The sequence below is a fragment of the Prionailurus bengalensis genome, chromosome A1 (genome assembly GCF_016509475.1).
Source record: "Prionailurus bengalensis isolate Pbe53 chromosome A1, Fcat_Pben_1.1_paternal_pri, whole genome shotgun sequence".
Lineage (NCBI taxonomy): Eukaryota > Metazoa > Chordata > Mammalia > Carnivora > Felidae > Prionailurus > Prionailurus bengalensis.
Genome location: NC_057343.1, coordinates 11,543,449 through 11,556,968, shown reverse-complemented (window position 1 = coordinate 11,556,968; position 13,520 = coordinate 11,543,449). Strand labels below are relative to the sequence as shown.

General features: G+C 36.0%; 1 protein-coding gene across 2 annotated transcripts in view; it reads right to left on the bottom strand.

The window, feature by feature from the left end:
• BRCA2 (BRCA2 DNA repair associated) overlaps positions 1-13,520 on the bottom strand; it is a 60,932-nt gene that overhangs the window by 33,396 nt on the left and 14,016 nt on the right. For both annotated transcript variants that reach the window (XM_043576498.1, XM_043576509.1), the window contains exons 11-13: positions 7,432-12,225; positions 5,194-5,289; positions 3,429-3,498 (exon numbers count right to left, since the gene is read on the bottom strand). In XM_043576498.1, coding sequence (XP_043432433.1) covers positions 3,429-3,498; positions 5,194-5,289; positions 7,432-12,225 — 4,960 coding nt within the window. The remainder of the gene's footprint in view (positions 1-3,428; positions 3,499-5,193; positions 5,290-7,431; positions 12,226-13,520) is intronic.

Sequence of the window (13,520 nt, the reverse complement as noted above, 5' to 3'; positions counted from 1 at the left end):
TCACTTTATACTCTCTGCTCTAGCACTTGTGTTAAATTTTCCTTACTAATCTCCTTGCAGCAGTCTCACTTTGGTCTATTTCTAAAACAGAAATTTGGTTATCCTGCTCCTCTTCTTAGAAACTTCCACAAGTGGTCACCTACCCAGTTTTGACGTGTCAGAAATGACACAGGAGGCTTCCTATATATAGGTCCCAACCTCCCCATTTCTTTTTTGTTTCTTCCCAGCCCCCACCACACCCCAGCCCACTAAATCCCATGAGGAAAGCCACACTTCTTTCTTTTACCCGAGTGTGGAGCTCCCTCCTCACCCAAGCATTCTTTTCATTCTGTCTGGAGAACTGTTCTTGCTAAGCTTCTGTCCCATAATTAGGTGCCAATTTTTCTATGCTGTCACGTCACTTAGTTATACCTACTTTAGTACTTTTATCACGGTAATTCTTTTCACACCTGGCTCCAAGACTAGCAATCTGAGGTAGACTTTATATCTATCTGCACAATATAAATCAGATACTTAGGTAAATTAGATCCTTATGCATACTTACTAAATGCACAGAACTATTTTATCATGTGTGAAAATTAAGGTAATATGAAGATAAATAAGCATTTATTTTTAATATTACAACCTCCTTTTGGAAATGGAAACAAATCACATGGGTTTCTACTTTCAAAACACGTATACTAGAAGCCTACTGGAAAACATACTCCAGAAATGAGGATCAATGATTTTTTTCAACAATGCCACAAATAGTTATTTATGAAAAGGTAATATTAAAAACAATTTAAACCACAACTTTGGGCTAAATAATTTACCAGGTGGGAAAGGTTTTATAACTGCTTTCTACAATTTTAGATGCTTCTATGATATTCACATCCATTATCTCTAAGTGACATTTCTGTGACTGCTTCTTCTTAAAGAGCCACTTGGAAGATCAAGATTTAGCTCTCTGTCAACACCACTTCTGCTTTACTAAATATAAATAGCCTTTCTATCTCATCTCCCTGTCTTCCCAAGTTACGTATTTGACTGTCAACATTTAATTGTGTACCCTCTCTGGAGACTTAAGCCCTAGTCTTCTGTTAGAGTGGACAACAGGTAGCTGTCCAGCTTCATGGAGTGGAGGAGGAAATGCATTTTCAACCTATACCCTTGTTCTGGCTCCTTCCTTCTTCACCCCCAACTGTGAAGATACACTAATTCCTCAGCTTTTGAGGCTTCTTCAGTGTAAAATGGTTGGTTTTTTTCTCTCCCCACTATTAGCTTTTTAATCCGTTTTCTTCTATATCCTTGGAAATACAGCCACAAGGTCTCCTCTCCTGTCCTCCCTTATCTTTGGTGTGTGCAAGTTCCCTCACTGTGGCTTTGCTAAAATTTTGGAAGGCAATGGAACTATTTGAGTGTGCTCAATCCACCATCTTTACCAAGAAGTTTATCACTGCATTTAAGACTTCAGGTTCTGCTTCAATTTTATCTTGTAGGCAAACTCTCTGAGGGCTCTATTCTTCTGTCCCCAAATGGTCTAGCTGCCAGTCTGGGCTTAGTGACACAGCTATCTTTCTGGGATCTCCCCTCAAAGCACTGTCTACCTGGGCGATTCCCTCTGCCTCTTTCCTATGCTAAGTTCTTGTTTCTCAAATCTTACATCTTCCTCCTTCTTGGTTATGGGTGGTTTCTGTGAGCTTCCTGAGAAAAGTGCATGGGGGATAAACCTTTTGGTACTCTGCATCTGAAAAATGTCTACCTCACACTTATTTGATATTTTGGTCAGTGATAGGATTCTAGGCTGGAAATCATTTTCTCTCAGAATTTTCAAGGCACTGCTCTGTAGTATACATTATAGAATCCATAATCTTCTAGCTTCCATTGTTAATGATGAGAGGATTTATACCATTAGGACTCTTGAAACTTTGTTTGAAACCTGATTTTTCTGCCCTCCCCCCTCCCCCGGAAAATTTAAAGTTTCCCTTTCCCTGTAGCATTCTAAAATTTCAAAAGGATGTTCCTTAATGTGAGTCGGTTTTTATTCGTGTGATCAGAGGGCTCTTTTAATCAAAGAAACTCACATCCTTCAGTACTGCTAAAGTATCTTATTTCTTTGAAAACTTCTCTTCATTTCCCCTTTATTTCTTCTTTCCCAAACTCCAAATTTTCAGATGTTAGCCCATATGACTGACTTTTCCAATTATCTTTTCTCATCTTTTTCTTTTTGTTCTATATTCTTGGAGCTTTCATAACTTTTATCTTCTATTACTTCTATTGTTCTCCACCTGGGAATATTAGGAAGTTTTTTTGAAATTTTATTCACCTCCATGTATGGTCTATTTCCTCTAAGTTTCTTTCTTTTTTGTTTGTTTTTGCGCTATGGAAACTATCACAGAGGCTTTCTGCCAATAGCTAGTGATCTTTTATTTTCTGATCTTATCTAAGAGTGAGGTATGGGGCACCTGGTTGGTTCAGCTCATTAAGTGCCACCTGACTCTAGATTTCGGCTCAGGTCATGATCTCAAGGTTCACGGGATTGAGCCCCGCACTGGGCTCTGTGCTGACAGTGCCGAACCTGCCTGGGATGGGATTCTCGCTCTTTCTCCTTCTTTCTCTCTGCCCCTCCCCTGCTCCCTCTCAAAACAAACAAACAAACAAACAAACAAACAAACAAACAGTGAGGTGTGTGCTGGAGGGGCTTGTTAATTGTTGGCATCACTGTCTGGTGTTCTGGCTATGCAGTTTCATTTGAGTACCTGCATTTGTCAGTATTTCTAGTCTTTTCTATTGGGCTAGTCATGTTCCCCAGAAAAAAAGTCTTCTAGTCCTCTGCCTAGAGGCCTGGCTGCCAGTATTTGGTAGCCAAATGTGGGAAGGAAGCTGGCAGGTCTCACTACTTGAGAAGCAGATTTTTTACTTAATCTCTGTTTTCAGTACCCTCCCTTCAACTGTGCCTACTGTGCCTCCCCTCTCCCAGTTCAGAATCCCTCCAATTCATCTTCTCCAGACGATAACCTTCCAGGTGTTCTGGCACAAAAGGGATAACTGGCTGCCTGCAGTGGGGGAAGGGATATAGGTATTTCTTAAACAGATTTGCAACTAATCTTCCTATTTTCTACCTCACCGTCAGAAGTACAAGTTGCTGCCAATTTGAGTCTTTCTTGGGTTTTTTCTTTGGGGGAAATTGGGTAGCTTCTCTACTTGCTCTAATGTCAAGTTTTAGCTTTCTATGATGTTCAAAGTCTTTCATGCTTTTTGGCTTCCAGAATTTGTTTTTTCTTCGATCATTGTCCTTGTGGGTTTATACATTAAAAAAATTCTCTTAGTAATTTGAGTAGGGCTTTGAAAGGGAGGAGAGATAAAAGAATATCTTTAGAAATATTTATTTAAAAAAAACATACTTTTCCTATACTATATTATAATAAAAAAAATTGAACATGTCTTACCTAAAGGGTCCACAGGTAACTGGCTCTAAAGAAATATGATGCATAAACAAGCTTCTGTCTTTTATGATGCCTAGAAAAATATTTTACATTATGTATTAATGAAAATCTGAATGAAATTTTATTTCCTATACCTATTTATTACACATAATTGTAAATATTTACATAAAAAATTGATATATAGACTTGAAATATTTGACTCACAAACTGATAATGACTATATACCAAATAACTCAGCATAAGCAAATCAAGAAAATCAGTATAAATTTAGTTAGCTGATGTTAATCATAACTCAAATGTGTTAGTTAACTGCCATGCATCAAATTTAAAATTTAGTCTTATGAAGGTTTACAAGCCAAACTTTAGATATTGTTCTCAGTATGCAACTTGTACTCCTCAAACCTTCAAATCGTTCATTAGTACGGGATTGGCTGACTAAACTAGAATACACTGATACAACCACATGATCAAATACTATGCAACCATAAAAAGAATGAAGAAGATTCTATGCAGTCATTAAGGGTCTGCTGTGGGATTTATTGCATGTGTTTCAGAACTAAGCCTCTACAGTCTAACACATTTATGCCTCACTACTTGAATTCTTCCTTTCCAAACCCAGGAACCAAATATATAGCGAGCAATAGTTAGACGTTTTATTTATTTATTTTTTTTACGTATTCCATGGTAAGAATTTCAGATTGTAGTCTAAATGAGATAAGAAGCCACGCAGAGTTTTAAGCAATCAAGGAGCATGATCTGACCTTCTTGTTACCAGGATGATTCTGGCTGCTATGCTCAGACAGCCTGGAGGAGGGGCAGAGGCAGAAACAGAAAGGAGTTACAAGCTTTGACTGTGGCTTAGATGAAGGTGGTAGGGGGAGAATGAGAAGAAATGATCAGATTCTTGTTATATTTGAAAGGTAGAACATATAGGACTTGTTGATGGGCTGGATGTGAAGTATGAGGAAACAAAAGAGTAAAGGAGGTCACCAAGGTTTTGATGTGTCAATTGGCAGAATGGCAGCAAGAAAGGAATAAACAGAAAGAGCAGGTTTGGGACAGAGATGGAATCAGGAGTTTAGCACTGCCTATAGTGACTTAGAGATGCCTATTAGCAATGTAAGTAGAAAAGTATCAAGGGCAAATGCACAAGTAAGTCTGGAGTTCCAGGATGGGCTAAGCTTGCAGATAACAATTTTGGTATTCACTGAAACCGAAGTTTAAGCAGAGAAGAGCTCTAAGGACAGAGCCCTGGGGCACTCCTATGTTTAGAGGAAGGAAAGAATAAGGAAGAACCAGAGAAGTGGCTATGCAGGAGGAGAACCGACTGCATGTGGTGGTCTCAGAAGAGTGACCAACTGTCAAATGTGGCTGAAAGATGGAGTCAAATGAACACACAGGATGCCTGTTGGATTTGCCAACACGGAGATCACCAAATGGCTTAGGAGAGAGTGATTTTCGTGGAATGGTGAAGGTCAAAAGCTTGCCAGGATTCCCAGAACCTAAGCCTTAAATTATTATACTAAGATGTTACTAAATTTTTATAGCTTTTTAATTTAAAAAGTCATTATAGAGAACCTCCACATCATACTTGGTATTATGAAGGAAATGCTCACAGAACAAAGCAAGACATAATTTTAACAAACCACACTGCAAAGTCTTGTCTAATTATTTAAATACCCAAAAAAAGCTGAGAAAAGTTCACTTAAAAATATTGTGTGTAGTACCTACAGAGAGGGAAAAGATATGAATACAAAGCAAATTTTACCATCTGGAGTGCTTTTCGAAGCTTTTAAGGATTTTTCTTGATTTTTTATTATCCTGTCAAATTCATTTAACAAATTTCTTTTGATTGGGGGTTCTCCTAAAAAAAAAAAATTCCATATGTTTTTAAAGCAAATAATAGCAATATTATTTTTCAAAAGCCTATATAGTTCATTTTTTTAAAACTAAAGTCCTGACTCTTACAATTAAGCAAAAAATACATAATACTTATAATTTAAATAGTGACCATTCTACTTTGAAAGAGACAATTTATTTTTCAATATCAATTTCTTTCTTTCTTTCTCTTTCTTTCCCATTTAAAATACCACTATCTAATAGGGTCTAGGGATAAAAAGATGTTACCAGATACCAGTGATAAGCTACTTTTTAATGGAAGAAACTAGCACTAAATGAAACTATAAGTTTACTGGAAATAAGAACAAACAGAATTTCTTCAAGTAAAACTTTTTCCTGCATTAAACTCGAGAAGGAATTTATTATGTAGGTCCTTGAATTAGATTGAGTAGGAGAAAAGACTTTAAAATTAGCAAGTTACATTAAAATATTAGTAATACTCATTTAAAAATTCTACAAAGGCTGAGAGTAACATTAAACCATGATTCAAATTATGCATGTCCGTGTCATACTGAGATAATAGGTGATAATGGGTACTCTGGTTTTGATGCTTTATTAAAGGGAATGAACTTGTAGAATTTAATAGGAGATGAAAATGTCCATGCAAAGCTTTATCAAGTGTTAAATTATGAAGTGATTTGTTTAGCAAGTAACCAGAAGCTGATTAAGCTGTATATTCATATATAACAGAAGTGAGGGAACATTAAATAGTGATGATGCTGAGAACATTTATTACAAGTCTGAGTTTGTTGTTGTTGTTATTGTTTCCCCTAAGCAGGTTAACCCACTCGGGAGTACACATGAACAAAATGGGTTCCTATGAATAAAGCCATTATTTCCCATAAAAGAGCTGTGAGTCTCTTTAAGCATCTGCTCTTCAAAATTTTTACCAGAGCACAGCAACAGTTTAAGGTAAGTATCATCAACTTTCTACTTTTCCCATAACATAAACTTGGTATGGAATGTGGCCTGGATAACAATTCAGAAACTCTGTATCCACAGGGTAACTGAAGGTGCCAAGTTGGAGACACTGGCTTCAGTGTTTTGCTCTATAAAGAAGAGACTGGGCAAGACCTGTGACAACTCAATTCACTCAATTCTGTGAGTCCATAGTTTTTACAAAGGAGTTAGTTATTTAATATTTAAGATCATCCACTTAAAAGCTGGGGTTAGTTTTGGCATTTACTTTGATGGTATTTGATCAACAGATTCAATGACTTAAGATTATTCTTTGTCATTTGACCTAGTTGAACTAAGTTGTTCCATACATATTTCAAAGAGAAGTTAGAATATAGTCCAAATGGCATTAAGACCAGTATGTTATCTGCCAAAAATGACTGACTTTAGAACACTTCCTAGATTAAAAAAAGGAGGCAAACCAGCACCTATAACTGAAAGCAATTTTTTTTTCTTCAAAGTTTATTTATTTTTGGGACAGAGAGAGACAGAGCATGAACGGGGGAGGGGCAGAGAGAGAGGGAGACACAGAATCGGAAACAGGTTCCAGGCTCTGAGCCATCAGCCCAGAGCCCGACGCGGGGCTCGAACTCGCAGACCGCGAGATCGTGACCTGGCTGAAGTCGGACGCTTAACCGACTGCGCCACCCAGGCGCCCCTGAAAGGAATTTTTTAAGTTCACAGGAGCCAGAGTTGGAACCTCTGTGTTCTTCCTCTCTATACATATTCATATTTATATGGAAACAGTTAATAAGTTGTATTATGCAGGCTGTTATAAGGATAGAAATTTCAGATTTTCTAGGGAAAGAAACTTAACAGTAGCTTCTCAATTATAACTATATTAATTATCTCTAAAAATACATCGAAACAACCTCAAAACATGTTTCTTGGTACAGACTCAGAGATAGCAAAAGTGAAATCACATTCCGCTAAACCATCCACAAGGTCTACACAAATACAGAGGGCACCTGGTGGGATGAGCACTGGGTGTTGTATGGAAACCAATTTGACAATAAATTCCACATTAAAAAAAAAATAAAACATAATACAGCTTATAATTACCCGAATTGCTGTAAGTTAGCATACCAGGATTATTCAAGACTTAATTTTTAAGTGGTTGGCAACCTAACAGGAAAAAATGGACACTTACCAACTGAGACAAGTACACCTCTTCTTTTCCCTCTTCTTGAATTTGACACAAGCGTCTCCTCAGAGTGTTGGCACGTAGGAAGAAAGTGTCTGGCGTGACTTAGCAGGTCAGCATCTGTCAGCTCACCATCTTCCATAAAAGCTTTGGCAATCTCTACTGTTTCTGTTTCAAAATAGTTTTCTGGATCCTTGGAGTCAGTAGAATGAATTTCTGTATCTGTTTTCACAGGAAGATTAGGAAAAGCTTCAGTTTTCCCAATTTCCATTTTTATATTTTTAGGTAAAGCCTGTTCTTTTTCCAAAAGATGAATGTTCTCAACAAGTGATGCTTTGTTTCCTTGTATCAACTGTTTGTCTTGCTTAAACTGAGAGGGATATGGAGAAACTTGCACAGAGTGATTTTCTGAAGAACCATTTTCAATGTTAGAGTTACTTGATAATTTAAATTCTTTATTGTAGGCTTTTTCCAATTTGGGGTTTACAGAGTGTTCTGGGGTTCTGTTATCTACACAAGAGGGAGGAGGCATTTTTGATACATCTTGTCTAGATGTAGATGAACGCTGAGGACTACACTCAGTTCTCATCGCATCAAATTCTTCTAGTATTCCCTTAACTTTGCATAATGCACTTTCAGAAACTGGAACTTGTTTCCCACTTGCTGTACTGAATCCAGAGAAAGCAGATGATAGTAAATTTTGGGGGGTATGTATCATAGTATTTTCTTCTCTTGTGAACTTGTCTGAGTGATCCTCATTATGTTTAAATGATACTTTGGAAAAGGGCTGCTTGGCACTGTTTTCTACCTTAGAAAACACCTGTCTTGCCTTTTGTAATGCAGCATCTGACACTTGTACACATTTTCCACTTGCTGTGCTAAAAATCCCACAAGCATTTGTATAAGAGACGGACTGGAGATGCTTCCCTGTACTAAGTTTACATATATCAGAAGTTTTCAAATTAATCTGATGAGGTGGTATTTCAGAACGTTTCTCGAATCCAGAAATACTTTGGTTAAGTTGTAGAGTTTGCTCACTTTGAGTCTCAGCAAAATCTTTATGTGAAGGCGAACTACATTCTGCACCATCCAGAGAATTAGGACAAATAGTATCTTCTGAATCATCCAGCGCCTTACGATAACCTGCCACAATCTTCCCTGGTTTACTCTTGGTGGTTTGTTTAATTGCCGTACTGCAGTTTTCTGTAAATCCCTCTGTCACTTTTGTCTCGTGTGCAACTAAGACTCTTTCACTACTTGCTGTAGTGTATACAGGCACAGCATCATTTGAATCAGAATTCAATTTCTGAGTTGAATCAAAATTATTTGAATCAGAAACCGTCACTTTAATGGCTGTATTTTCCTTTTTGCATGAGAAATTAGTCACAAGTTTCTGAACGCAAATATCTTCGTTTATGCTTTGTGGATCTGTGTCTGCTTCTCTTACAGTGAACATGATTTCAGAAACACTGGTGTTCTCTCTCTCTCCCACATTCCTCACCACTGGTTCAATACCAGAATTATCAACTTTATTTTTTGGAAGATATTCTGATATATTATACACTGTTTTTTCTGGTTGATCATCCAATTCTCCTTCTCTAAGCCATTTTTTTACTTCAAGTATTGAAGACTGACTCACAGAAATTTTTCTACCATGTCCTGTGTAAAATGATAAAGCTGAATTTTCAGTGGCTGAATAAGTGGATTGATTTGTACAAGTTGTAGGCTTTTTTGCTGTTTCTTTTCCTGTATTTTCATGTACTTTAACTTTCAGAGAGGCGCGATTTGGTATTTTAAGATTTTCAGTTTGTTTGTATAAATTATCACTTAAGAGCCTGGGTACCACCACGATCTCGTTAGAAACAAGGTTTTTCTCTAGAGGCTTCTGCATTTCTTCCTCCTTTGAAGCAGGTGTTATTTCAATTGTTTTGCATGCTAATCGCAGCCCACCTTTACACTCCTCTCTGCCCTTTGACATCTTTGTCCCTCTATGGCTAAAATTAGTCATCTCGCTTTTATCTTGCTCTTGCTCATCAAAAAGATTTTTCACTTTGTCCAAAGATTCCTTTGCAATTTCTATTTTTTTCCCACTAGCTGTATGAAAACCCAAAATGGTAGGTTCTTTGATCTTTTTGATTTCATATTCTGGTCTTTGCTGGAGGGTCAGTGATTTATTTTCAGTACCAGTGAGGTCACTCTCTTTCATTTTGTCTTTTCTTTCAGTATTTTCCATTTTCTCATGACGTGAAATGTCTGCTTTGTTGATATCTATGCCAGAAAGTAATTCAGAATTTAAGGAATCTGCAAAGTTATTCAATTCTTCTTCTGTACATTTTTGATCAAGGAGATTTGTAACTTTATTTAATGACGCTCTAGAGACTCTTATATTTTTCCCACTTGCAGTCTGAAAGGATACGTCAAATATGTCAAAATCTTTTGTAATTCGCCCCATTGTATTAGCAGTTAAATGTTCTTTGTTTGATGTGTTAACGTGAAGTGTTTCTTCAGCTTTTACAACTTCCAAACAGGTTAAATCTGACAAACCTTCTTTAATTTGAGTGTTGCCCTCCTTTATAAACTGGCTGGATAATTTCAGATCTATGTCGTGCTGATCAATATATGGCAAGCCATTTTCTTCTTTATGAATATAAACTGTATCATTTTTACTTGAATCACTGCCATCAGATTCTCTGAAGTTATACATATTTCCGCTGGCATCAGTATATTTGTTAGCTTTGTTTTCTATGTTTCTCTTGTAACCTTCAGTATCTTCAGCAACAAAAATGCCAGTAGTCATTTCAATATTATTTTGTAGTATTAGGCGGTATTTATTATTTTTCTCATTTAACTTTTTCTCATTGTTACAATTTTCTTTCTTAAACATTGAAACAGAACCATTACATTTACTTGAAGAGAAACTTCTTATACCTACTTCTACAGAAGTTTCCTCGCTAATATTCTCAAGGTCACTGAACAGCTTCTTAGCTTTTTGCAGTGCTTCACTACAAACGTTCAGTTTTGTGCCACGAGCAGAGTAAAAGCCTCTAAACTCCACTTCATTTTTACCTGTTAAATGGCCAGAAGCACTTTTGTTACAGATGGTTTTTGACAAGCAAGCAAGCTTCTGCTTACCTCCAATTATACCTTCAAATTTCTTGCTGCTATCTCCCTGACTGATAGATAGGGCATTAATTGTGAGACGGAGATGACCATCTTCCTGTTCCTCAGGAGTGGTATTCGAGATAGTCAGGTGTTTTTCGGGCATCTCACATGGATTTCTCTGTTTCATGTGGCTTGGTTTTCTAAACTGTGTAAACTCAAACTGACTTCCTGATTCTTCCAAAATGGTAGAAAGTTCTGTAATTTCTGCCTTTTGGCTAGGTGTTAAATTATGATTTGAATCAAAATCTCGCTTTAAAGATAAAGTTGGAGGAGTTGTGTGACGATTTTCACTATCAGAAACATATGCGCTACTCTGCACACACCCAGATACAGTATTAATTGACTGTGGATCAAGTATATGAGGTTTGCTCAGTTTCTCTTGACTTTCTAATGAAGTATTTACAATTTCAATACAAGCTAAGTTAGTAGGATAACGTTCTTCAATATCTTTGAAGAGCATTTTGCTTTTCTTAATGTTGTGTTCAGAGAGTTTTATCTCTTTATTAGAAGCTGTTCTGAAGCCATTTCCAAAATTGTGATTTAAAATTGGATCTGATAGTCTTGCCCAGTTATCCATGTAATCATTATTTCCATTTGATTTCATATCTGAATCCAAGGTGATGTCTGATTTTGAATCTTGGTCTAAAGTCATTCTGAGTTGCTGCTTCATGCTATTTCTATCCTTTTCTGTAAGATCATCTATGTTCGATGAATCAAAACCTTTCGTAATTGACACTTTGGCTGCTTGTTTGTCATCCATATCTGTATACACTACCATGGTAGAGTTCTCGAGAACAGGTTCTTTTACACAACAGAGGTCTGAATCTTGAAGTTCCTTAATACTTCCTAAAACAGGAACATTCCTTTCCTTAGTTATTTTAAAGACAAAATTATCACCATCTGGGAAAAGTTCTTCAGAGTTTGGATTGATAGTTATTTTTGAAATTAAAGTAGTTTCTTTTTGGTCTTTTTGGATTATTGTGAGATGTGCATTTTGGTTGAATGGTACCTTCATAGAAGGTGATGCTTCTGTTACATATTTTTCAGTTGACAACAACTTAGCTTTTTTAGCATGTTCATTTAAAACATGTATTTCTTGATGATTTTCCATGGTTTTGGTTAATTCAAAACCAGCTTCATGATTCTTACATTTTAGTGTCTCTGACACTTCATATGATTCTCTTCCTCTGGAAAGCCCAACTGGGTTTGACGGAGGATCCCTGGGGTGAGGAGTTAACTGGCTGGTATTATCCGGGTCAGATGAAAAGCTTTTCAGAGTCTGAAAGTGAATACCACTATCTTCCACTTCTGAATATGGCACAGAAGGTTGGCTTACTGCAGGCAAGATCTCTTCTTTTCTATCTGCAACTCTTTGGCTTTTTGTATCATCTTCACAGTGTTTTTCCTGTAAGGATGACAGACAATTCGTTTCTGTGCTTATAAATGATTGCAGTTTTTCCTTCTTAATTTTTGCTTCTTTATAATCAAGATCCTGAGATATTATTTTATTATTAGGAGAACTGCTTCCATTATTGGAAACTTTTCTCAGAAGTGTCCCAAAAGAGTTGGTTAAGGACAAAATTGGTTCTTTGGAATCATTCTGCAAACAGGTTTTTTTGACAGAAGAATGCAATAAACCTAAAGACACAAAGTGACAAAACAAAATTAAAGTACCATCAATCACGTTTACTAAATATATTCCACTAAGTAAAAAAGGTAGTATCTACGATAAGAATTACATGAAAAGCAAGAAGCGAATGTCAGGCTTAAAACAAAGAATTCTAAATAGTCTCTATTTGAAGTTATTATATTTTCAACTAAAGACAAATAGAACTTAGTATTCTTTTCTAACATGTATCAATTCAATTAAAATTAGTATGTAGTTCAAGAAAGCAGCCACCATAAGTAAAATTCAAATTAGTTTTATTGGAAAATAAAACTGGAAAAAAGTTTCATTGCTAAATGGGTGTAATAGGAGATTAAAAAAACAAGGCAAAGGAAAAGAATTAGAAAAGTAATTACTTCCTTTAGTTAATTCAGTCTTTGATACTGAAAAAAAAAAAAATCAGCTTTTAAAAATAGGCTCTACAGATGAAGGGCCTGAAAAATGTCCTAATCTCAATTATAAAGGCAAATGAATTAAACTGCTCGGAGTTTTTTTTTTTTTTTAAATCATCTCTCTGAATTCTGTATTAGGAAGTTAAAAATATTAGTCTCATTTAATCAATGGCCACTACTATATATTAGCTGTTTCGCTGATTTTAATTCTGACATATACAGTATCAAACATTCTTCTCTGGAAATTAACCCAAATCTCAAACAGTTCCTCTACATTCCAGTTTATTCTATCCACTAAAATCTTCTCAAAGGATGATAAAATTGCCTTTTTAACATACAATTCAGCTACTGATAAAGGAATGCACTGCTCAAATAAAAACAGAGTCTCACTGTGCATACTCTGACACCGGATATTAATAACTCTAAGTAATCTCTAAATAGTTAAGAAAACTAGGTAACAACAGTAACCACTTTTATTTTAGAAGTGACTTACATTAAACTTAGCTAGAAGTTAGCTTTTTTCTATTTTTTTTTACATGATTTAGAGAATATCTATAGTAAATAGACAACATATTTACAGAACTGTCAAATTTACATATAACAAAATTAAAGCAGGAATTAAGTAGTCAAGTTCTTGATGATTCTGAATCAAATGCTCTGTCTCAAGAGGCATGACTGTATACAGTATATACTATGCAAACTGATCCAACCAATCTGAATAAAATGATTTTGAACATTGGCAATCAAAGGCCTAAACAATAATGTATGTAGACATTGCCCGATACTGAATACAAGTACAGTGATTTAAAAAAACCAAAAAACTACAGAAGGAAAACCAAAAAAGAAACTACAGAAGGAAAGCAGGCAGTATATAT